Here is a 27,495-nt window from a genome sequence, read left to right on the forward strand (position 1 = left end):
GAACCAAACCACTTTAAAAATAAATTTAATAAATTTTGTAGTGTCAAGTCATTAACATCCTGTCTAGTCATACACCGTTCATATTTTTAAACAGTAATATTAAGGCTGGAGAAGCTTTTAACCCTTGTAATAACTGAATTATCATTTTTATTTCTGTGAGGCTTTTTTATTGATTTTTTTTCTTTTTGCCAAAAGAGATGAATCACACCCCCTCCAAAGAGAATCAAGTCTTCTTGGGTCTCCCTTCTCAGGGATTTGTTCCTGTCACACATCCACCAGCCATACTCAGAAAGCTAAGTAATTGGGTCTTGGTTGTGAGTGGTAGGGGACTGTTTACCTGGATTGCACATGTCATCACAGTTTGAAAATTTGTTACATTGATTGGAATCTGTGCCCACAATGGCTCGAACATTGCCCTTAAAAAAGTTCGTCCATTTCCCCTAGCTGATTGAGTTCTAGTGACTCACTGCATGATGAGATGAGATCAGAGGAGACAGCAAAGAAACACAAACTGTCCCTCAAGTAGTGACAGTCAAAAGAGGACAGTAGGTGGGGACAATGACAATATCTTTTAAGAGTATGTGGGCCACTCCTGCCATATGTTCTTAAGTCCTCAAGGAAGACATGCGCAAGCCCCCAATGAAAAGTCTTCCCACCTACAGCTGCTTATCTCTCATTCACTACAGTTAGATGACAGACAGGTTGGGTGTTTTCTTCTTTTTCTGGCTAATAGAAAGATCTGGAATTTTTTTTAATACCAGATAAATTGCTTCAAGATTCCAAAATTCCATGAAATAAGATGTGTACACTGGGACCTGTATCTGAAGTACACAGGGAAAGACCGAGGTATGTACCCCACCTCTTGAGAGTCCCTTGTCCATACTCAGTGTCCTCTGTCCTATGGGCTACATAAAGCAAGGCCTATCTGTAAACTGTTCTTCGCTGCCAGGTTTACCAGAGTTATCCACATGCAGTGCTGGCTAAGCACAGTGTGTCTCTGGCCATCTAGTTAAAAGCAGTCATTACTGCCTAAGAAAAATTAAGTTACAAATTAGTAAACTGGGCACTAACAATAGTGAGAATTGTTGAATATTAAGACCTATGAGTCTTTAAACCAAGTAGGAAGAAAGCACAGTTCTCATGTGCCTTAAACTTCCCTTTTAACTGAAGAGATTACACACGTGTGTCTCCTAGACACAGAACATGAATCACATGAGCACAGGAATGTGGTTGTGACTGTCACATGTCCAACATGAGCCTCCCACTTTACTTTACTTACTTCCCCTCCTCTCAACAAGCAATAACAAACTGCCCACGTGATATAAATTCCTGGCAGACCGGCATCCCCACCCACCATAGCAAAGGACTGAAGGCTAGAAATCGAGTATTTCAAATGACGCCAGAGAGGAGAAATGGTGTCTTTTCCTGCTAAACTGGTCTTTTCCTAGCTATACCCTAAACTGGTGGGAGTTCAATGGGGACAAGCAAATGGAACTTCAAAGCTCCCGGAAGGACACAGCCTTGCTCCCGAGGCTGAAGGCAGGCGAGTGGGACAAACACACAGCTCTGGTTTTTGAAGTCTGGCTGACTGAGCCCTGTTAGCTGAGCTGCAGAGCCCTGTGGCAGCTTCTGGCCATCATCGAAGCCGAGAAAGGGAGGCAGGAGAGGTGGACAGCAGGGAAAAAAAAAAAAAAAAAAAAAAAAAAAGCAAGTTCTGTGATCTCTTAACTTCAAGCAACGGGAAATGGAGCAGAGGTAGACACAGGAGGGCAAACAAAAGAAGTATTCAGGAAAAACTATCTGAGTGGTACCCTGGCTTTTGTTGTGATAGAAATAAAATCAATTTGATCAGAAATACAATGTATTTCTGGGTAGTAGTGACAAATGTGTGCATATAGCTTCTTTGATCATTCTTTTAACCAGGTACATTGCTAGTTAAATCCAATTTGTGTTTATGAAGACTAGGATAAGGACACAATAAGGATGGGTCCTCAAGAGCAAATGGATTTTGGTGCTCTTCTGCCACCTTGTGGCAGCCAGCTCAAATTGCAGGTACTAATACTAAAAGGAACAAAAGGGGGTCAGAATGTGTGCTTTGGAAGTCCACAAACATGGATCTGCCTCAGTTCTTACTACTTACAGTGAAAGCTGTTTCTAGAATAAGAGAGGTCTTTGATTACATGCGGTCTCTGAGTTTCTGCTGCAGGCCAACTGGAGAAGGACAAGGGGGTCTCCCACCAATGTTAGCCTGAATATTCAAGAGGCATTATTTGAAAGAGAAATCAGAAATAAGGAGGCAGCTTAAATGCCATCATGAGAAGACTTAATTAAATAAACTGAGGCAATCCTCCACGTGATAAAATAGTAAGGAGCTGTGAAAATGCACCCTATATTTTTCAGGTATTGATAGAAAGAGAGTTCATACACTGAGGAAGCAAGCTATTGGACAGAATTACATCATGAACTTTAAAATATGCTTATCTTACACTGAAGGTCTCAAAAGAACACAGAACAACTGCTTGCCCTGGTTAGTCAGGAGGGTGGAGGTTCTTGCTTTTCATTTTATCCCGTCTCATATTGTTTGACTTTTCCGTGGAGCAGAGTTAACATTTCTCTTTAACTGGACATGGAGTGAAAGACGAAGGCCATGCCACCTTCCCTCAGCCCATTGCACACTGTACTGTGCGAAGTGACGGTGTCACATTGCCTTGCTTCGCACACTCCTAGCACTGCCTGAAGCCTCAGGTCACACCCACAGACACGCTCAGCAACTTCCATACGTTCCCTGCACCCAAGTCTCACCTATACTATGTTGGGTGTGGGTTAACGCATCATAGACTAGACCAGGGCAGACAAACAGATGTTGTCTGAAATTTCTGACTGATTGGGGATGAGCCTCAAAACCAGCTGCTGGCATGAGTCTCTCATTGGCCCCTTTAATGCATCCCCGTTCTCCAATCCTACCTTCCACACCTCACCCGCTGTTCCCATCCTCAAACATTCCTAATCTCCGAGTTCACCTACAATCTCCGACCCTTAAACTCATGCCTTCATATCGAAGAGAGGGTTTCCACATGCTGGCCTTTCTGGGACAGGAACCCATGTGTGATTTTGCCAGGAGTAGGGACCCAGCACTGGCTTGCCATGTCCACCTAAGCATTGACACCAATTGTTGAAATGTCTCTGTCCTTTTGGAAGAGACTTCTTGATGGTTTCCTTTAAAAATAGTTTCCATTCGCAACACAGACAAGGGATTGATTCCTTTAATATTTAAAAAGCTCGTATAAATCCAGAAGTAACAATGACCCAGCAGAAGAACAGGCTATGATAATTAGCAGCCAGTCCCAAGAAAGAAAGCAAATGACTCCCCCAAACATGAAGAGGAAGTCTACTCCACCTAAAAGGGCAGAAGTATAAGGGGCATTGCCTGCTAACTCTCACAGGAACAAAGCTAAGCAGTGTGCCAACAAGCTTCAACAGCAAGACTGCAGCGGGCATTCTCTGGCACTGAGTACAAATGGCACCATCGCCACCAAAGACTGCAATGACTACGCAGAACCTTTTAGCCAGAAGTGACACATATGAGGACAAACCCACACTAAACAAGATAATTAGCTTCTAAGCACTTGCGCAGAAGCATCATTTGAGATAGAAAAAGGCTACATATAACCTAGATATCTAGCATAAAGGACGGGTTAAAATAACCTATGGCATGCTCACAGAGGAAACACTGGGAAGCCATACACACGGATAAACAGTTACTGCTGTTGACCTGCTGATAATACAAACTGGGGACAAAGCAAAGCACATGTGTGCAGTTGTTTTTAAATACTTGGAATAACTCTGAAATGACAGAAAGTAAGTGAGGAGTACTGGTATCTGGGAGAACATGAGAGAGGAACTCTCCATAGACTTTAACCATTTTGCTGTCATTCACTTTATGAAGTTTCTGTCATATTTACACACAGCCAGTCAAAGGCTACATTTTTGAAATATGATAGCTGCTAGTCTGTGCTAGAACAGCAAATACTACACTCAAACCCATTTTCCACTGTGATCATTCAGTTAACCTCATTCGGCTCATCGATGCCAGACTGGCCTTACCCCCTTGGGATTTGTGATTGATTCCTCTCGCTCTCCTGTTTTGAAACACAGCCAAAACCTTCTGTGCCCCAGAGAAAAGTTTGGCAATTTAAAATGTCATTTAGTCTCCCTTGCTACCCAGCACCGACCTGCAAGGCTCAAGCTGGATCCCAGCCACAGCAGCTGGGCTAACCTTACCTTCCTTTCCTTTCCCTCCCTATGAAATCTCTGCCATGCTCTCTGCTCTCACTTGACCCAGCAGAATGATATATGCCCTTGGAGGGCTGTATCCAATTGTCTCTATGAAAAACAATAAACCTTTTCGCTGAACTCCTTCATTTATCCTATAGGTTTACCGGCCAGGACTGTATCATATAACCTATGGTTGCCTCTGTTCAATTGAAAACCCCCAAGAGAAGCCAACTTCATTCACCATACACTAATACCTAAGTAACTGCCTGGCATTTGTGGTTGCCTGATGTGTATGAACTTGAATCTTGGATCCACAGTCACCATTTTGTTATACAGCTCCCAGCTATTCTAGTTCTCAGCAAGGAGGCTGCAAGTTGGTGGTCAGCCTGAGTTATAGAGTGAGTTCCCTGACATCTTGGCTACATAGTATATATTGTAAGATAGTTATAACAAATTTAAACTTCCAGGTAGACCTTATTCCTCATACTGGATTGCCTTGCCCAGCCTTAATACAAGGGGAGGTACTTAGTCTTACTGAAACATGATATGCCATGTTTTATTAATATCCACGGGAGGCCTGCCCCTTTTCAAACAGAAACAGAGGAAGAGTGGATTGAGGGGGTGGAGGAGAGGTAGGGGAAGGGAATGGGAGGAGAGGAGGGAGGGGAAATGGGGTCTGGATGTAAAATAGATGTTTTTTAAAAATCCCTCCCATATAATACGCATTTAGCTTGTTTTCCTGGCACTGATGTCTATGATGTGGTCCTCATTTGTTGAATTAGGCTTGCATAAAAAGGAGATTATAGAGTTGTCATTCCAGAAGCCCATGGACACACCGTGGATCTGGCCAGTGTGGCCCACTCTGCTGCCTTACTCCTGAACACTGTGCTCCGATGACACTGTACCTTTCCTTAAAGGAAATAGTCTCTTCTTTTCCTGGTGTGAACGGATCTAAGCTCTTGAGATGGGTAGTTACTAAGTACACACCATGGGAGCCACATGCCCTGGCATGTGCTAGTCATTCACAATGTTTCTGTTTATTGTGCTTCTGCCCAGACAGACATAATTTGAAAGACTGGCGGAAACATCTTAAATGTTCATCAGTAACTCCATGAGTCAAGTGCGGCACATACACATGTGGAATACCATGTACCAACAAAACAGAGAGGACAACTGACACGCAATGACGACACATCTAACAAGAGGGAGCTGAAGCAGACATCGGCCCCATGCCCCAGCAGAGTACATGCTGATTGGTCTTATTCTCGTCAAATTAGAGAAAGGACAAACAAATTGGATAGTGACATAAAGAAAATCAGCCATTGCTTGAGGATGCAGAGGAGTCTGGGGAGGAGCAGAGGAAGGAATTACAAAATGTCACATGGAAGTGTGAGTGATGCTTATACTCACTACCAGGACTTTGTTTGAGTGTATATATCTTTCTGATTTTCAAAGCTCCTTAACTTTCATACTCGAAAATAAGTGATCTGTTGCAGTCTAAACACAGCAATAAAGCTGCTTTACAAGAGGCCAGAAAGGGGACAAAAGTGAAGGAAAGAGAGAAAAATGGGGATCTGCCCAATAATACATTTATACAATGCTGCTTCTAAAACCGGTTTCAAAGGAGAGTGGCCAATACTCATAATGAACCACCCCCAAATGACATTTTCCTGAAATGCCACTTTCCAGAAAGATGGGAATTGTATTTTTGAAGCAGCAGCCAGGTTGCAAGCAGATGATTAATTATCATGGAAAATCGCTGATGTAGCATGACAATTTCACACTGTTTCCTACAGCTAAAATAAAGTTCCCGTGTCTCTCTCAGAGAAGCATTGTAAAGCTTTAATTGATTTGTGTTGGTAAAAAACCCTTGGCTACCATCATGGAAAATAATTGAATTAAGTATCAAGATATAAATGTACAACTGTTGTTTTGATATTTGTTTTCCTTTACAGTAAATATTGGAAGATGCCAGCTATTCCAACATATTACACCAGAGAAGAGAGTCACCCTTGGGTCTCATACTCTTGCAGACTAAAGATTGAATCATAGAATCTAGAAAAATGGTTTAACAAGTGTGTCTGATGACCTCTACTACTGAGTAACCCTGCAAAACCTGTTTGCTTATTCATTGGGAAACAGCAATGGTTTGTGTAGGCTGAACTAAATATGAATCTTGAGGCTTGCTTGTATAGTTTTTATAGAAAGACAGACTATTTGCCTCCTTTGGGACTAAGAAGAATATTAACTTGGCATAATGGTTAGGTAATAAGATATAGATGACAACTAGGGTAGGGGGATAATGCTGACAGAGAGAAACCGAATCTTGTCCTAGGGTAAGTGACCCCAACAGTCCAGTGATTCTCAGTGACTCCTGTAGTGTCCCACAGCAAACCATGCACAGAAGGCTAAAGTGTCATCACACATCATTCATAACATCAGAAGTAAGGTCTGAGGCTGTGACTTCTCATTCAGTGAACTGGACTGCAAACTATATCTCCTCACCAAACTGTCCCTGTAGCAACTCTATTCCAGCCAGAATGGTTACAGAGAGAAAAAAAAAACCCACACACACACACAAAGTATTAATCCTCTGATAGAAACAGACCACTCTCCAAGAAAGAGATCTCAAAAAGGACCTCTTGGTGATCCACAGCAAGTGGGTAACAACTCCCATGTTTGGGGTAAGAACATTGTCTTGAGGCAGGTACGGATGCCTGAGTGTCATTGTGGTCACTTCTGAAAAGGTCTGCAATTGTTTAGGCTGCATAGAGTAAGGCAGTAGACATAGGCAGCAATTAAAACTGAATGATGATATTAAAATTTTACTTTTTGTATTAGTATTAGCAACATTTTACGTTAACATTAGATATATCAAGTTAGGGGCACCTACATAAGACAGAACAATACAAAGTATTCCCTCATAAAGCTTTGGGCTAGAATGAGGTGAGGCCAGCATGAGGAAGTCATGCAAGAATTTCTGTAATAGAACTGAGACAGGGATATGTGTTGGTGACAAAGGGGCACATCACTTGGAGAGGAGAGGGCCCTCAGCCTGCAGTTGCTGTGCCTGGCTTTCAATAAGTAACCCACAGTTAAGGCACCCTTATGCCCTTGTGCCCTCTGGAACCTCAAAAGCTGAATGTGTGTTTTCCATAAAATATTAAATCAAGAAAATTAAGACAGCACACTTGATGTGAAATAAAGTTCATATAGTCCTGTTTAAACACAGATTAGAATTTCTGTCAGAACAATGCCAGTGAAAAGTTGACATTCTAATTAATATAATTTACATCATAAAGCACTGAATATCTTTATCTTGCTATTATGAAATGCCCTCTAAAAAATGGAAACTGTATTCTACAAGGGATTGAATGCTAAGGGCAGCATTAAAAACCCACATACAAGAGAGTCACTTAGGGCCTCTGGCATTTCTGCACCCATCAGACCATTCTTGATCTTCCATAAGCCAACCTGCATGCAGCAACTGGAGTCTGTGGCTGTTCTGCTTGCAATTACATACACCATGCTGCAAAAACACAACACTAAGGAAACTAAAATTCTTTCTTTCTTCTTTCTCCAGTCTCTCCTATGAGCCTCTATGCGTGGAACTCTACACGATGCTTACTTAATCCAAATGCTAAGCGTGTAAAAGGGGCAGAAATCAGCCCCACAGTTGGGAACACAAGGATTCGTGTTCATTGACTTTGTCAATTTTATTCTATCAGTGGAAGGAATAAAGATGAGACTCTTAAAGCTTGAGTTTTCATTTCCTATGACAACGTGCTTCTTCGTCTCGCTTTATCACACTCTCCTACGTGGTTCCCACCCCTTCGTAATTGACATCAGCCATTTGACACATTTGGTACAAACGTCCCGAGGTTCATCAACTGTACCCTGGTCTATAATTCCTGCTTTGAACGGGCGCAAAGTGTAGTCATCCAAATGTTTTCCATGACTACTCCCTGGTTTTCCCTAAGCGCAGGCCCAGTATAATGACAGTTGTATTAATTATCTGCTGGAAAAATCCACATAGCAGCAGAAATGACGGAGATCATCATTTTAAATATTTTATTAAAATAGCGAAGTGTAGAACAGATTAAATAGACCTTCTTGATAATGAGAGGCTCATTAATTTTACAAGAATTCTAGAATGCTTCAGAATGGTCATCAGTTTTTTTTCTTTTATTCATTTATTTCTTTCAAGAAGAGAGAAAGCTTCAATCGTCAATTTAGAGAACACAGGTCTAATAAGATTTTCTAAGGTGTTTTAAAATAGTGGCTTTTCTGGAAAAACTTTGAAATATCAGTGCGAAATAAGGAGGCCGTAGGTGTCGTCTTACTGCTTAAAATGCCTGCAAACCTTCAGCTCGTGGTTTAACCCCATTGAAGCTTGGCCTTGTTAGCATATAGAGACTTTTGATAACTAAAGTTGCTATTGGACCTAAACAAAACAGCATCACGTTGAAATCCTTGACAGAAACGGCAATACACGAGACAAGGTTGCCTACCAAGTGTGTCTCCAGGTACAGCCGAAGGCTATCAGTCTCCGCTTTAGGAGGAGTCCAGTTCTCGGTGGTCTCCATGGCTTCGTGTAGCCACTGAATGAATTCATCCAGCTTGTTCACAAATCCCTGTGAGAGAAGAGAAACAGGAAGGACACAAAAGGAAAATTAGTTATTTTTAAAGTCAATCCTAATAATTCCAAACTCTGTCCCCAAATTACCGCACCGCCTTCTACTGCTCTATTCCGGTGATGGTATCTCCACTGCTCAGAGACTGAAACCCTTCCTATTAGGAAACAAGCTCTCTTCCTGGGTTCTGTCTAGGAACACTTTCCTAGAGGATATGATTTGACCATGGAGTGTTCTGCGTAAGTGACCTCAAATATCTCTAGTGTGTGACAAGCATCTCCCTGCCCACCTCCAAATCCACACTGACTCGGGGTTGCACGTGTGTGAAGACAGCCATGTCCATTTACAGTGCATGAACTAGGAAGTGTAGTTTACATTTAAGCAGGGTCTAAAGATACCCAGATGAGTCCCATCAATAGGCCAAGTGTCTGGGGCTGAGAGCCTGGGTATTTGGGAGGAGGGACCGGCAGAAGAGAGTCACCACGGAACAGATGCAGACACCTTACTGGCTGAGCATGTCTGGACGGGAAGAAATATCCTTGCCCAGGAAGCACAAATCACAATAATCTTGCGATTTTTCAAATAGTGGTTATAAAATTTTATTGACCATTTAAAAGAACACATCTGTAGAGACAGAAAATATTTTTTGAAAACGTGAAAATCCAGCTATAAATGGAGCCTGGTGTTGGCTTCCCATGTCTAGGTCAACAGCACCACCTGCAGGTCATGTGGAGCAAGGGCAGGCTTCCATGTCTGCCTCTCGTTAGGCAGTATGCTGTTACCTATTACACTAAATCGGTGTTTTGTTTTGTTTTTTAACCTTTGATTAATTTCGGTCAACATTTTAATGGATTACTGAGGATATTCTAAGACAAATGTAAGACTAAGATGTAGAAATTCATTTTCTTTGTCATGCTTCTCAAAAGTTAAGTTTTATTATTTAGTATATCCTAGTATAACCCTTAATTTGAGTAATTTGTCCCTAGTGGATTGTTATAAAAAGGAAAATGGGATAGAAGGTAAGAAAAGTGGATAAAGCTCAGAAACAGATTCCTGTTGCAAAGGGGAGAGATTAGAGATGTCACAGAGACCCACAGGCTCTCACTAGAGAATGTCACTCCAGATAGTAATGCACCCATGTGTTCCCATGCTCACACTCACTACTCTGGCCTTCCCTCCCAGGCTCTCAACACTTCACAAACTCCCACCTGATGTGTTTCCCACAGTGTGCACATTACTTCTGTGAGCACAGTGGAGTCCAACAAAATTCATGTCATCATACAGTACTCCCACAATGGAATATTTTTGGAAAAATCAAGACCCTCTGGTGAACATATAAACTTAAGGAAGCCTTATCTATCACCTACAGGAGAGTGAAGATGACTGACAACTGGATGGAAATCATAATTTTAATAGTGTATTAACTACAACTCACTGTTAAGTTTGACTTGAGTTGTACATAAATTGGTTTGTGGATAATGAGTGAGGAAACAAAGGATTTGGAAACAACTAGTTGAACCCAAAAGACAAACAGTTAAGTATGTTATTTTTAAATATAATCAATGCTAGGTGATTAGTTATGTTCCAAACAATGGAAGCATATGAAAATGCCCAGGCCCCTCATTATAGAGACTGGTCATAGTCAAAGAGTTTTAAACACAGTTTTAAACTGTGTCAGATTTCCTCACAGTCACATATGCACGGCTAGCTAAGACTTCTGGATGCAGGCTAGCAAATGCAGGGGCCAGGGAAATCTTCCTCGATGGTATCTCTGCATAGCCCAGCTAGTCAGCAAAACAAGGCTGACATCAAAGAAACCTTCTGCTACACATTCTCCTGCCTCTCTCTTGGCAATGACAAGTTGCACCCACCAAAACAGAAACATGACAAGTGTCAGTGTTCCCTGTTTGCAACAAAAGCTAAGTTGTACTTTCTCATAGGCAAACCATAGCTTTTTACCACTTGCTGGTTCTGTGTGTGGCTTTAAAATTATGGTTGTAGATTGCACAATGGAAATCTAATTTCACTGGAGTCCATTCAGTTCTTGATGTGTTTATCTCCTGATTTTCCCACTATTCCAGAACCTCTGTGTACTATCAGGGGGCTCTATGCACAAGGGTACTGTGTGCAATCCCCATCACAGGACATGCAGTGATAGAAGACTGTTAACAGGCTATGAATATTCACTGTTTCTTGTATTTTTCTTCCTCCCTTCCTATTGCTAGCTTCTTATTAATATAAGTTGTCATGTTGAGTACTCCTCATGCCATCAAAGGTACCAGAGTACCCACAGTAAGGAAGTGGTCTTCCAAGCACCGGATAAGAGGCCAGGACATGGCCATACACTGGGAGAGAAGACATGGCTCTGACTTAGGGAATTATAGGCATAATGGTATTTTTTAAGTTTCTATTACCTTTTAAATCAAAATTGAAATCCATTTCTCTAAAGAGCAGGGAAAATATGCAGCAGGAAGTTGAGGCTGTGCTGTCATCACAGCTCTGGGAGTGATTTGTTCAGTGCCAGGGGCAAGATTTGAACCCAGATCTTACTCTGAAGTCTGTTCCTTCCAGGAAATGTGCAAAGGAGAGTTGCTTCCAGAGACACATCATAACCAGAAGGCCTTGACCCCACAGCACACACACACACTGAGGTAAGCTCCCTGGATCCTCTGTCCTTCTCCATTCAGACTCTTTTTTTTTTTTCTGTCCCCCTCTTTGAAAGGAACTCAACAGGAAAGACCCTACAGATTTCAGTCCTAACATACTGAGGGAAGTTAAAGGAAATTAAATACTTGAACAAGACTATTCACCCTGTGCATCATTGCAGATGAATGACTCAGTTTACCTAACGAGGAAGTGGTTATCAGACTGCAGGTAGCCACTTCCTGAATGGCCAGTTTCCCTGTGGTGTTTGTCACACACCTGAATTCTATGTCCTGGCAGAGAACTCAGACCCAGGCTAGACAAAATCAGCTGCCTTTGGACAGGGCCACACTGAAAAGCCTTGGAAAAAAACTGTATGGAGAAAAATGGCAACTTCTGTTGGTGAGGATTTTAAATCATTAAAACCTAATTGTCACTTTCTCAGTATGCCACAGTTAAGAGCTCAGTGAATTCATCCAGATAATTCTAGCTGAAATAATAAGCAGCCCTCACTACGAGCTCAGGCCTGTTGTAAGCATCTTATATAAAATAAACCACTTAGGACCTGAAATGACCACACAAGGTAGTGACTGCTGTCACTCCCAGAATGCAGATGAGGAGAGTAAGGGTGGAAGGCAAGGACAACTGTCCATCGCCCTGGAGCCAGAAGATGATGGACTTGGTGCACAACTACAGAGTCTCACTAGTCTCAGTCTCTGTAGCCTCACACAATATCGTGAAAGACAGGCTGATTTATTGATAGCCTTTCTTCCCAGAAATTGAAAGTGTAAAACAAATAAAGATTATGTAGGGGGAACAGAGACAGGAGAGAGAGAGAGAGAGAGAGAGAGAGAGAGAGAGAGAGAGGAGGTGGAGAGAGACAGAGATAGACAGAGTCAGAGAGAGGGAGTAGAGAAAGAAAGAGAGAGGCCAGAGAGAGACAGACAGACAGACAGAGAGAGAGAGAGAGAGAGAGAGAGAGAGAGAGAATGAAGAGAAAAAGAGAGAGAGCTCATTATGACCCAAGGTGGACTTTAAGGAACAGTGGAGCCAGATGGAACTGAATTTGGTTCCAGTAGTTACTACACGAGTACTTCCTGCCTTTGAATGTCAGTCCCTTTGCCTGCAAAATACAGTTGACAATATTCATTTTTGAGATTACATGGTAATTATCAGAGAAAGTACATTAAAGGATGCTCATTCCTCAATGAGACATCTTTCTCAATTCCCACTGCCACTGCCAAGGCTCAGGGAATAGATATGGTAGAAGAGGAGACTGAAAGAATGATCAGGACAATGGGGGGGGTGTTGTGAAATACAAACTTCTGGGCTTTATGTGTCACACTCACGAACTCACAGTAGCTATGATGATAGAAAGGTCCCTGGAACGTAATGGCCAGCCAACTAAGATGAGTGGGATGCTCCAAGCTAAGTGAGAAATGCTGTCTCAAAGACTTAGATGGGAATACACGATGAACACACCTGACATGACCTCTGGCCTCTACATGCACACCAATTTACACACACACACACACACACACACACACACACACACACACACACACACACACACACACACACACACACACACACACACACACACACACATATATGTAGGGGAAGCTGTAGCCACGCCTACTTAGGGGCTGGCTACAGATGTGCCTGACCAGCTTGTGAGGGCGTGGTCAGAGTGACTTAGTGTGACTGCGTTTGCTCTTTCGGTTTCACTTTGGTACTTGCTGTACAGACTGCTGCCACGCCAGCTGGCTAGGTCGCTCTGTAAGTAAGGCTTTTCCCTGTTAAATACCCTTATATTTCTACCTGACTCCGTATTGGTAATTTCCCACTATATCTGGTTGTCAGGAGCGGGATATTGGAAACCTGCACCCTATTTGGGACAGGCTGTAGGTCCAACCAGGCCTGCAGCCTAGGCCCGGAAAGAACCCTCTCTCCACAGGTGCTCCCGGCTAGCAGCCGACCTGTTGCAGCTGAGCTGCTCAGAACCATCCACCCAGCTTGGAGATAGTTTCTAACTGCCTAGAGTTGAGTAGGCCTCGGCTTTCAGCAGAGGCGTCCCCGGGCCGGTGCTGCGGTAAAGCCTCATCTGTTTCAGTGGTTGTGGCCGCAAGGCTGTATACTCTCTAAGATAAGCGCAGCCGCTTTTGTGACCTCTCTCCACTGCTGCCACCATCCTGCCACCCACCACTGTCAAATGCCTCGGACTAACTGAACACTTGTGCCACCCACTGGTCAAAGATAGTTACTGCATCTGGAGTAGAAATCAGGTACAATTATGGCGTAATATTTATCATTTGCTAAAATTGGTAATATTTTTGCTTATTATGTGAATTCACTGTTTGAGGAGGATGCTAATTTGCCAATTACTGGCCTATGTGCTGTAATGGCAGTTAGCTTGCTGGTACAAATAGTATTACTAGCCAGAGGACTCAGGAATAGGGATAAGGATAACCTCACCACCTACTTACAGGAAATAACAGCTTTACGCAATGAGGTTCTGGAGAACAGATTAGGTCAGACAACAATTGTGCAGCAAGTGGAACAGAAATTGGATGATAAGCTTGGCTCTGTGTCCAATATGCAAAGACAGAGCTGTCTGTTACCCAAGATGAGATGCAGCGTATTTATGCCATGTCTGAGACATTAGAGGCTAGGCTGTCAGAAGACCATGATGAGCTAAAAAATATCTGTAGCCAGCTAGAAACTCAGATAGTCAATGTTACCCAGAAATTAGATGCAAAGGTGCAAGATACCCAGGATAGGGTTAAAGAATTGGACAATGCCATTCAATCAATTATTGAAGCATCCAAGGTAGCAGATAACAAATTTGAGTCTAGATTTGAATGTTTGGAAGATAATTTACAGTACAGGGCTGACAGATTACATAGGTCCATACGGTCGATTGCTGAGGACTCAAATCAGCAAATCATGACCTCGAATCTAGACTCCAATACCTAGAAGGCAGTTTCCATGCCATCCAGATGCTGCCTAAGGATTAAAGTATTAAAGTATTAAAGACCTAGAAAAACATGTAGATGAGCAGTTAGAGCAATTTACAGATTCACTAATGTGCTTGGAATCTTTTATGATTAAGCAGATTGAAACTTTTCAAAAGGATATCATTACTAGGCTTAAAGATCATTGGGATGCCTCCGAAGCAGAATCACTCGAATCCCAGGTACCTACTCCACCCAGGTATCGTGACTATTCTTCTAGGGCTGTTACTCGTACACCATTAGTATACCCAGCTACCATGGTAGTAAAGCCAGCTTCTAAGAAACACCCTCATGGACAGATGGCTTATGAATGGCAACCTATACAGATGAAGGATATTAAGAATATTAAAGAATCAGTTGTCTCATATGGTCTCCATAGCCCATACGTAAAACAGCTATTACATTCATGGGCAACCCTTAACGGGGTGACACCCACAGATTGGGAATGATTGGTAGCAGTTGTACTTGAGAATTCATGCCAAATCCAGTGGAAGGCATTAGTAAGGGAAGAGGCAAAGCTCCTTGAACGTCAGGGCATAAAGGAAGGTTTTGAAGACCCTCTAGATAAGCTTCTTGGTCAGGGTATTTATGCTGACCCACAGGTTCAGGCTGAATATGATGACGATATACTGTCCCTATGCAGGAAAGCAGCATTAAATGCCTGGGATAAGGTTCATGAGCCAGGAGAATGCCTAGAAGCTTATACCAGAATAGAACAGGGACCTACAGAACAGTTCCAGGACTTCTTACAAAGGCTAACTAGGGCAGTAGAATTACAGGTAACAGATCCAGAAACAAGACAATCAATTATATATACAATAGCTTATGAAAATGCAAACCCAATATGGAAAAGAATACTTTTGCCTTTAAAGATCAGATCAGCTCCACTAGAAGAATGGGTTTTGTATGCAGCCAAGATTGATTATAATGTACAAGATACTGGAGCTTGGGTAGGAGAAGCCATTTCAAAAGGTTTAAAAAGGCAACAGGAAATTAAAAGTTCTAGAGGTGAGTATATAAGGGCTTAGCAAGGGGAAGCACTTTATAGAGGTCAACATAGGTACCAAGAGGCTAGAGGTTACTACTACTATGAACCAGAACCTTAGGTAGGAAGAGCCTTCCCCTGGAGACCATGAAGGCTCCAGGAACCTAGATGTTTCAACTGTGGTAAAATGGGACATACTAAGAGAAATTGTAGACGAATGAATTCTAACAATGCCTCATACGGAAGGCCACTGCCTTCTGGATTGTGTAGAAGATGTGGTAAGGGCAGACACTGGACCAATGAATGTATATCGACCAGGGACATACAAGGAAACCCGTTAAGGTTGGGAAATTCCAGGGGGGACTCAAGAAGTCCCCCACATCGAGAAAGGTCTGGTCATTCCCAGTAGCAGTGGGAGACAATCTCTCACAGGAACAATAGATAGTTCTTTGCCTATTGTGAAAAATTATACTGCTCTAGATGGTAGTTTGAATAGTGATGAAGAATCAAGTGTGAATGGACAAAATGAGAAACGCATATTTTGGCAAGCTTCTATTAATGATAAAAGGCCTCAGTTGAAAGTGAAAATTAATAATGAAGTTATTTCTGGCTTAGTGGACACTGGGGCGGATGTAACTATTATTACTCAAAAGTCTTGGCCTCAGAAATGGCCTCTTAGAGAGGGAAATGCACAATTTTTAGGAATTGGAACTCTATCTAGAGTTCGACACAGTGTTAACTCGGTGGTCTGCATTGGACCAGAAGGACAGAAAGGTATACTGAAACTATATGTGGCAGATATAGCTATAAATCTCTGGGGTCGTGATCTCTTACAGCAATGGAATACTCAGATTGATATTCCTCCAGTGTCAGATACAAATTATGTACAATCTTTAGATAGTAGAAAAGATCTGGTAAGACGCTATGGAAAACGGTTACCAACCATCCATGCTGTACAGAAACTAGGTACAAATGATGGACCTTCAGAGGAGCCAAAGGCCCTGCCATTGAAGTGGCTTACAGATGAACCAGTTTGGGTAGGACAATGGCCTATGACCTCTGAGAAGCTAGAGGCTTTAGAAAAGTTAGTACAGGAACAGCTAGATGCTGGACATATAGAGGAATCTACCAGTCCTTGGAATTCTCCTGTATTTGTTATCAAAAAGAAGTCAGGTAAGTGGAGAATGCTGACAGACCTGAGAGCTATAAATAAGGTAGTTCAACCAATGGGCTCTCTGCAACCTGGAATGCCATTACCTTCCTTAATACCTAAAGGATGGCCTATTATAGTCATTGATCTAAAAGACTGTTTCTTCACAATACCATTACAGGAAAATGATAGAGAAAAATTTGCATTTACTGTACCAACTCTTAATAATTCACAGCCAGTTAGGAGATATCAGTGGAGAGTTTTGCCACAAGGAATGCTAAATAGTCCTACTTTGTGTCAGCACTTTGTACAGCAACCTTTGGAAATAATTCGTAAGAAATTTTCACAATCTCTTGTTTATCATTACATGGATGACATTCTTTTATCAGATTCTAATAAGGAAACTTTGGAACATATGTTTGAAATGGTGAAGGAAGTTCTGCCTCGTTGGGGGTTACAGATTGCCCCAGAAAAGATACAAAGAGGAGATTCTATTAACTATTTAGGTTACAAGATAGACTTACAAAGAATCAGACCTCAAAGGGTACAAACTAGGAGAGATCGTTATCAAACTCTTAATTCTCTTCAGAAATTATTAGGGGAAATTTCTCAATTACAGACGATTATTGGTGTAGAAGGACATGATTTAAAGCATTTAAAAATGGCCCTTAAAGGTGATAAGGACCTAAACAGCCCGAGAATATTATCTGCTGAGGCAGAAAAAAGAGTTACAATGGGTTGAAAACAGAATATTGGATGCACACATAGATCGGATAAATGTTAATTTAGACTGTATTCTGGTTATCTTGCCATCCAGAGAATACCCTTCTGGAATTCTGATGCAAAGGGAAGACACTATATTGGAATGGATATTTCTGCCACATTAACAGAATAAAAAGTTAAAGACATATATAGAAAAGATTTCTGATTTGATTTTAAAGGGTAAATTAAGACTTCATCTGCTGACCGGAAAAGATCCAGCAGAAATTATAGTACCTTTAACTAATGAAGAAATTTCCTCCTTGTGGAAGGATAATGAATATTGGCAAATAGCTCTTACTGACTTTTTGGGGACAATTAGCAACAACTATCCCAAAACTGACAGAATTAAATTCATAAAAAAGACAGTCTGGATTCTTCCTCGTATTGTAAGACAAACTCCCATTTCCGGAGTTCTTACCTTCTACACTGATGCCAACAAATCAGGTAAGGCAAGTTATAAAGCAGGTGAGGTAAGTAAAGTAGTTCAAAGTCCATATACATCTGTACAGAAGGCAGAATTATATGCAATTCTCATGGTACTTAACGATTTTACAGAACCTCTTAATATAGTTACTGATTCCCAATATGCAGAGAGAGTTGTGTTACACATTGAGACTGCAGAATTTGTTCCTGATAATACAGAATTAACTTCTCTGTTTTTATAATTACAGGAAACTATCAGAAACAGAAGTAATCCTATATACATTACACATATCAGATCCCATATGGGTCTGCCAGGCCCACTAACACAAGGCAATGATGAGATTGATCGTTTATTAATTGGAAATGTGCTAGAAGCCTCAGAATTTCATAAGAAACATCATGTAAATAGCAAAGGTTTGAAAAAGGACTTCTCTATCACTTGGCAACAAGCCAAGGAGATAGTGAGAAACTGTCCTACTTGTTCCTTTTATAATCAAACTCCATTGCCAGCAGGTTGTAATCCTAAGCGTTTCGGAGATTGGCAGATGGATGTCTTTCACTTTGCAAAGTTTGGAAATTTGAAATATGTGCATCATACTATAGACACATTCTCAGGGTTCCAATGGGCTACTGCTCTTAACTCTGAAAAAGCTGATTCTGTTATTACACACCTGCTAGAGGTGATGGCAGTTATGGGTATACCTGCACAAATAAAAACTGACAATGCTCCAGCATATGTCTCTACAAAATTGGAACAATTTTTCAAATATTATAACATAAAGCATGTTACTGGTATACCACACAATCCTACAGGACAAGCAGTGGTTGAGAGATCTAATAGAACACTTAAGGAGATGCTCAACAAACAAGCTTGGAAGACTAAACCCCCCAAACATAGGTTGCATAATGCTTTATTAGCACTAAACTTTCTTAATGCCAATGAAAAAGGACAAACAGCTGCAGAAAGACACTGGACTATGGAAAAAACTGCTGAACTCAATCAGCCGGTATGCTTCAAAGATGTACTAACCTCTGTATGGAAACCAGGACATGTGTTACATTGGGGTAGGGGTTTTGCATTGGTTTTTACAGGGGAAGAAAAACTTTGGATACCATCAAAGTTGATCAAGATTTGAGTAGAAAAGGAAAAATGTCTCGACAAGGACAAATGACAGGTATTTTATTAAGGTATATCTTATAAACTAAATAGAAACCTCCCAAAGGAAAGGGAAGTGTTTTGCTTTTAACTTCACAGGAAAACTCATCTCCAGAAGGCAAAGGATACTGCATGGGTAGATACTTAAGAAGAAAAGGTAGCTATAACCATCAAACAAAAGGAATGTGCCATATGGTAAACTTTACAGCTGTCTCTCAAAAAACTCTATTTCTCTTTATTTCCTAGTCCCTATTCAATTAAACCAATGCTGGATTTAGAGGTGGATTTGGTTTTCCTCCTCTAAAATCCAAGCACGTTATTTAACTAAGCTTTAGTGTTTCTGTATTGTATCAAGAAGCCAATTGATGTAATACAGAATAAAAGAAGAATTTGGGTACTGTCTTTGTCTTTTCTTGTATCTTTCTCTCAAGGTGTACACCCTCTCATAATTGTTATGCTATCATGGTTGCATTCCCCAGCATGTGTACATACACAAGCAAACATTTCTCTGCTAACTGTTTATGTTTGAGTCCCACACAGCCAATGAAGACCTGTCTGACAGCAATCCCTGGACACCCTGGAAAGAAAATGGGTCACACCTCCTCGACTGCACTGGATCCAACTTGCTCCATTTCAACTGACACTCCGGCCAAAGCTTCGGATACTGACTTCAATCAAGTTGAGGATTTCAAGCGAGATCTTCTATCAAGAGAATCCCATCTAACATGGACTGGATACAATCCTTTCAAGACTTTTACTACACTAATATTTTCTTCCTACAGGTCCCCACATGACTATCATTGTCCCATTTCAGCAGGAAGTAACTCGGAGTATGCTACACCCCCTTTCCCCATTGTTGACACTGTTAAGTTTTAATCCTCTTTTAGACTAAAAGGGGAATTGTAGGGGAAGCTGTAGTCACGCCTACTTAGGGGCTGGCTACAGATGTGCCTGACCAGCTTGTGAGGGCGTGGTCAGGGTGATGTAGTGTGACTGCGTTTGCTCTTTCGGTTTCACTTTGGTACTTGCTGTACAGCCTGCTGCCAGGCCCGCTGGCTAGGTTGCTCTGTAAGTAAGGCTTTTCCCTATTAAATACCCTTATATTTCTACCTGACTCCATATTGGTAATTTCCATATATATATCACATACACATAAGCATGCATACACACACATGGACACGCACACCCCCACACACACACACCCACACACACACACACACACACACACACACACATTACTCAGTGAGTGTACAGCACTGTGGTAGGCACTAAGAAGATGGATGAGAAAAGTCCCCACATGGTCACAGCCTGATGGTCGACAGCAATTGCTCTGGGCACTCAGAGAGGTGGCCACTGTCCTGCTTCCAGCATCTGTGAGCCATTGAAGAGAGTGTAGCCAGGAAACCTGCAGGTTGGCAAGGATGCCACCAACAAATGTTTCCATTAATAGCCAAACATTTCATAATAAAATGACAGTATTTTGGGGAGTGGGGGAGTAGGCCATATTCCTGGAAACAAATGTTTAGCAGTGGGGCCACCAACAAATAGCAGTTAAAGGACATCACAGTCTACCCACAGAACAGCTTCACTTAGGCTCTAAAGCCAGCAAATTAGGAATCCCACTTAGGAGCAAAATTAAGCACTGAAGTTTGATGTGAATATCCTCCAGTGTGTAGCTTCACGCATTTCTGAACATAATTCTTATACAGAATTCCTGTATGAAATGTCTAATTTAGGTTTTTATATATTCTCACTCAAAATGCAGCTCATCTCTTCCCGACTATGTATCTATGCACTTCTGAGTCAGCAGATTCCGAGGCCCAAGGTAAAGTACTGGGGATTAAAATCAGTTCTCTGGGGACTCCACCACTTCACTTATCACCCCTCCTGTCCCCATGGCCCAGAACAGGAGACAAGAGAGAGAGAGCAAAGACTGAAGAGAGATGTAGTTTAACTTGATGCCTCATGAAACTTTTAGCTTCCTTTCTAGAGGTCCAATGAGTGGCTTCAGAATATAAGCAAGCACATTTCAATGTGACTGTCCTGGAAGGAAAGGGCAAAACTCTTAGATGAAAATAAGCAAAAGAAGTCACAAAATAGTGTTATCTAAAACTCACCAGATAGAGAAGTTCCATTTTGAGCTCAGAGTTATACAAGAGGGACTCTGAGTTGAAATCTGCAGCCTCTCCCATCCTATTAACAGTGATCTCAAAGGGAAGAGCCCAGGAAGGTATCTGGCTTACAGTGGGGAAGGATGCCTTTAAGACATTGGAGATGTTGATGTCAGTTGCTATCTATTTGTTTATGCAAATAAATTATAAAAGATTCTAAGAGCAAAAGAAGATTGGGATGCATATCATGAAAACCTAATTTAAAAGGCATAAAAATACTTCAGAAAAAAACTGCAAGTGTTAACAAACTATTGATAATTAATATATATTAACTGAGCACTTGTTTATTAAGCCTTATTTAACCCTCACAAGAACCCTAGAAGATTCCCATACACTCGGCTTCATAAGGAGGAAGCAAAAGGAGTGGAGCTGAGCATGCTCCCAGTTAATCTCCCCATGCCCTTAGTTGATCTTTATTTGCCTCTAAGTATAAAATATCTGATACAGTCATACCTTTAAATTTATATTAATTTAAATGTTTTTTCCAAAGTTTTGCCTGCATGTATGTCCATGCACCCTGTGCATGAAGCATGCAAGGAAGCCAGAAGTCAATTGATCCCATGGAACTGGAGCCACAAATAGTTGTGGGCTACCATGTGGGTACTGGGAATCAAACCTGGGCCCTCTGGAAAAGCAGCCGGTGCTCTTAACCACTGATCCATCTCTCTAGTAGGTTTTTTCATAAGCAGAGACATGAGTTTAAATACTTAATATTTGGCCAGGCGGTGGTGGTGCATGCCTTTAATCCCAGCACTCTGGAGGCAGAGGAAGACTGATCTCTGAGTTCAAGACCAGCCTGGTCTACAAGAGCTAGTTCCAGGACAGCCTCCAAAGCCACAGAGAAACCTTGCCTGGAAAAACAAACAAAACAAACAAAAACAATAAATGCTTAATATTTCAGCTCTACATACCAGCTATTTTAATAATTAACAAAACTACTGAATCACTGAGAGATTTCCCAACACATAGATAAAGACACTAGGGCATAGAAGTGCCTTGCGTTTTGCTTAAAGTCATAAAGCTATGAAACAATTACAATTCTTTTTCCAGATTTGGACCACCACACTAAACTCTATCTAGACAGGCTTGCTCTGTTTTTTCGTTTTTTTTTAAATTTAAATTAGATACAAGATCTTTTACATGTCAATCTCAGTTCCCTCTCCCTCCCCTCCTCCCCTGCCCCCCCCCCACCAGTCCCCTATTCCATACCCTTTCTGGTCCCTAGGGAGGGTGATGCCTTCCATGGGGATCTTCAAATTCTGTCATATCATTTGGAGCAGGGCTTAGACCCTCCACCGTGTGTCTAGGCTGAGAGAGTATCCCTCTATGTGGAGAGGGCTCCCAAAGCTCATTTGTGCACTAGGGGTAAATACTGATCCACTACCAGTGGCCCCATAGATTGTCCAGACCTACAAACTGACTTCCTCCTTCAGGGTGTCTGGAACAGTCCTATGCTGGTTTCCCAGCTATCAATCTGGGGTCCATGAGCTCCCCCTTGTTCAGGTCAGCTGTTTCTGTGGGTTTCTCTAGCCTGGTCTTGACCCCTTTGCTCATCACTGACAGGTTTGCTCTTATGGGTGCCAAGAGGAAAAGACCCTCTCTGCTGCTGGCTCCTATTCCATGGCTCTGAACAAGTTTAGTTCCCACAACACAACCATCCAATCCTGTGCCAGCCTGGGTTTTAGAGCCTTCTTCCTATTTTAAGCTCTCTTTTCTCTTCTTCTTTCTTGACTTGTTTCTTTTTTTCTTCTCTTCATTCCTTCTCCCAGCCCATCTCCTGTCTTATTCTTCACTCCTATGGTCTCTTTTCTCTTCTTCTCCCTTTCTCTCCTCCTTTCTTTCTGGTTTCTTTTATCTACAGCTCAAGTTCTCCAGTAAGCAGTATTTTCTTACATTCCTATGAAGTTTTCAGAAAACAAGAGACCACTCTTTGACGCTGAAGTTTGAAGAAGAACATATTGTTATAATCCTGTCTGGCTTTGCCCCAAATGCTCTTCTAATTAAGACCTGACAAGCCAAATGTCTTCTGCAGGAATGCACGTGCACTGATGGAGTGTTTGTATAGTACTAAGGTCATTCAAAAGAGTATATGTGATTATTGAGTTGTTGGCTAAACAGTCTAAAGTTTCTCTAGGAAACATATACCTCTTTCAGAATAACAAGGCTCTCATTCTTAGAAAAAAAGATCAAAATCCCATGTGCAGAGATTATCATGTGTACAAGAAAATGCAAAAACTTGTAGGGAACTTCAGGGTGGCAAATCAATAGAGGGCAAACACAGTGGCTACTGTATTATTACAGATGAGCCAGGAGACAGAAAGCACACAGCCAGTCTTCAAACACCCCTTCAAGTCTGCCTACTTGAAAGTGCCCCAATTTCAAGTGAGGGAAATGAGGCTCAAAAAGTTACACACTGGACTATAGCACACCTTCAGTGGATTACTGCCCCAGAAGCACTTGGGTACCACATCCTCAAGTATCAAAGTGTAACTCTTCATTTTAAAGTTTTCATAGGCATCCTTTGGACAAGAGTCCTGGAGTTCAAAGTAAAAAGACAGACAAGAGCTTTGAGAATAATACAGTTCCCAGTGCTGCTGGTTAAACTCATGTATATGTCCTCTGCATTGGGTAAAACTAGCTGAATTAAATATTAAATTGCTCTTTTTTGTTAAACTCCATAAATATGTACATATGTGGATTAAGTCATTTTTAAACACTTAATTCATTAAGAATTTACAATGAATCAGAAACTGTAACGGGTTCTAGGATTCGTAGACCAGGGATCCACACTCTTAAACAGCTCAAAATGAACTTGTGTGATCAGGTAAACCAAACTTTTGATCTAAAAATTCCTTTAGGCTTATAAATTACTGGAAAAATTGGTGAACATAGAATATACAATGTTAAATGTCCTCGTTTGCTTTCTATTGCTGTGATAAAAACACAAATCAAAACTTACTTGGATAGAGAGAGCTCATTTAGCTGACAGATTAGAGTCTGTCATTAAGGGAAGTCAAGGCAGGAACTAAAGCAGAGACAATGAATGCTATTTACCAGCTTGCTTCCTCTAGCTTACCAAGCTACTTCTCTTACATAGCCCAGGCCCACCTGCTTAGGGATAGTGCCACACACAGTGGACTAGGTTTTCCTACATCAATTAAGATTCAATAAAATGCCCCACAGATATGGCCACAGGACAATTAATGCCAATTCCTCAGCTAAGGGTACCTCTCTCTAGGTGACCCTAGAATGGGCCAACTTGACAAAACTAACCAGCACAGTGAACATGGACAGACTTTGACAGTTTATGGAGAATGCTAGAGGGTAGAATGGACAAGACCAATTGACAACAGCAGAGGATAAAGTTGTTAGAGTCTGAGATAAATGCCAACTTCCTAATTTGGTAGGAGTTACCTTTCCTTGAAAGAAGGAAGAGGAAGTCCACAAGTGGTTCACAGAAAAATTGGGAACATGTTAGTGATCACAACTTTCTTTTCTGAACTCACTCACTTATGATGTCTAGCAAGGAAGATAGTTTGCAAGCTTGGGACTCTGCAGGAAGATATAGTCAGTAACAGCAAGTGGTGCTGGAGACTATGGCATAGATGAGATCACCCAGGAGCAGGGTACAAACAGCAGACTCACTGTGTTTGCTCTGTGTTGTGATGTCCAAAAACGTGCAGCACACTCAAATTTCTTCACACCAGCTCCTTGAGCTTTGTCTGTCTGTGTTAGAGCCCATGTGAGAGTTACAGCATGTGACTAGTTTTCAAATGTCAACCCACCAGAGGTGTGATTCTGATGGAGGTTAATCCTGTCCAGGCAAGGCCTGCAGGACCATCTACTTTGGAAGCTGTTGCTCTCTTTTGCTAAAGCAGTTTGGTGTCTCCCCAGTACCTGCATTGTAGAGTGTAATCTCATGTGATGTGTATATGTAATCTCTTGATTACATCGTAATCTTATGGGCACATATACCTGTGGATGGTCAGGAAGATGAGTATTTATTGAATGCATGGTTTTGATATATAGAAAATGTAGTAGGGCATGCTTCTAAACTAGATACATGGTCCTATGAGGACTGGAGAGACTTAAAAGCTTCTTTGTTCCTTTTGCTCAGACTAACTGCACATGATTAGCTCACCTTTTCACCTCAGAGCAAGTTCAAACTAGACTAAGGGCTTTTTGTAAATAGAGTGTCAGTTTAAGACTTTACAGCTATGCACAATCTCAGAGTCGCAGATGTCTAACCAAGGTTGCTACACAAAGAACCCTAAGAAAAGCATGCCAATTCTTCACTTGCCAAGTTTGCTGACAATAGATCTATGTCTCAGAGTTTGTCATTGGGCACTGTGCCCCTACCTCATCTTGTCACAGTCTTACTCTTATAACCAAGGAACCTTGTGTTGCCACGGTAAATGGCTCAGCTCCTCGTCACTTATCCTAGGAATGTGCTTTTGACCAATGAGAGGTAATTCTTGTAACTTTTTTTATTGTCCCAAACCTCCTGTAAAGAGGAATTAGAATTAGAACAGGAGAATTAGAATAAAGGCAGAAGAATAAAGAGACTTGTTTGGAGCAGCTCCGTGTGAGAGAGTTCATTCACCCTCAAATACCCTAAGTTCCTTTCGCTTGTGGTAGCATACAATCTGAACCCTGAAGAGGACCGTGGGGCTGGACACCAAAGGTCCTCATTATGCCTCAGTGGTTCTGGTTGTGACTTTAAGTTGATGGTGAAACTTCTCTACATAAACCAAACTGAAATCTCTCTAAAATCCCTTGCGGTCTTAAAAATAAAGACCCAGCAACTGGGCAGCACCACACATAGGTTAGTGATGATCCTGGGTAAAGGGCAGGACTGACTTGTCCCAGCAGCTTTTCAGCACCACGTGTAGGTTAGTGATGATCGTGGGCAAAGGGCAGGACTCAAGATGCAGTGGAAGCAGGAGCAAGATGTTCTAACAGGAAGCATTCCTGGACTTGGAGAGGCAGGATCTGGCTATAATGTGAGGCCAGCAAAGTGAGTGGCATTCATTCCTGACCTCACACTGAGGTCTGTGTGGCTCACCCTTTCACTTAGGGTTGGATGGGGAACTGATCTTTGGTGTCTCCTCCACATTCTCTCAATGTCTTGCAATTTACTTATCTGTCCTTCAAGAGCCACCTTAAATGTTCCTCTCCCAAGAGCCACCCAGTTTATTGCTGTTTTTCCAGTATCTTTTCAGAAAGTTTGATGGACAATTCTAAAACTATTAGAGGCTTTTCCCCCTTTCTGTACATAATATGGTATAATCACCCTCCTTCTGGTTAAATTTACTGTGGGAATTATTTATAAGTATGTAATTATAAATAATGTTATAAATATTCATATTTACAAATAAATAAATACATATTATTTATAAGGTTGCTCTGTGGCAATATTATAAACTAGGATGCTGTTTATGTTTGTCTGAACACATAGTCATTGCATAAATTCCTCTATATAAACTTCCTAAGATGACAGAGCAGTGCATTAGCTAAAATTATTGGACCAATTAGGGAGAAATTGGCTCTAATATAATATAAACATAATCTATCATGGCAGGAGGCCCAGAGTCTCACAAAGAAGAGGTATAGGAAACTGGGGTAGCCAGGATAGGTCCTAAGATGTGGCAGAGGTAGACTTTAACAATGTGGGTGGGGATCTCGTAGAAAACTGACTTCAAAAGTGACCTTGGCAACTAACAGATGGAGGAGAAAACAAGGTGAGAGAATGGTAAGTAGTATGTCGGGCTCTTTAGACATGTAAACACATTTAGTTGTCATAACCTTATGCCATGTACCTATTTCATTTTGGTGGGACTCTTCTGAGAGTGTCTTGATATGTACAGGATGGCTTTGACCTCCCTGTGTTCCTCAGAATGGCCTTAAACTCATGATCCTCTTGCCTCATTCTGCATACACTGGGGTTAGTAATTATATTTTACAGGTGTTAAGTCTAACACCAGAGCGTAAGATGGGGCTTGGCTTAGACATACGGCTCCAAAGCCCACCCCACTTCTCAGGCATCATGGTTTACAACCATGTAGCACCAGGGAAGCCTTTTGCTCACTAACACATTGCTCACAAATCTTCTCCCACCAAGTGTGACTTTCCCTTTGAGATAAAGTCCTGTGCTTCTGAATGTTCTTTTATTTATTTACATATTAAGCAGGACTCTTCTAGGAGTCCTTATAGTCTGATTTCCCAGGTAGAATGTGTCAGCAGAACATTGGGGCACAGAATGACTTTTTACAGATCCTACAC

At 41.6% G+C, this 27,495-nt stretch overlaps 1 protein-coding gene across 1 annotated transcript in view; it reads right to left on the minus strand.

Moving 5' to 3' along the window:
* Akap6 (A-kinase anchoring protein 6) overlaps nt 1–27,495 on the minus strand; it is a 348,238-nt gene that overhangs the window by 204,104 nt on the left and 116,639 nt on the right. Inside the window, exon 4 of the mRNA XM_035445579.1 lies at nt 8,787–8,909. Within this exon, the coding sequence (XP_035301470.1) occupies nt 8,787–8,909 (123 nt within the window). The remainder of the gene's footprint in view (nt 1–8,786; nt 8,910–27,495) is intronic.

Source organism: Cricetulus griseus, chromosome 5, assembly GCF_003668045.3.
Source record: "Cricetulus griseus strain 17A/GY chromosome 5, alternate assembly CriGri-PICRH-1.0, whole genome shotgun sequence".
NCBI classification, from domain to species: domain Eukaryota; kingdom Metazoa; phylum Chordata; class Mammalia; order Rodentia; family Cricetidae; genus Cricetulus; species Cricetulus griseus.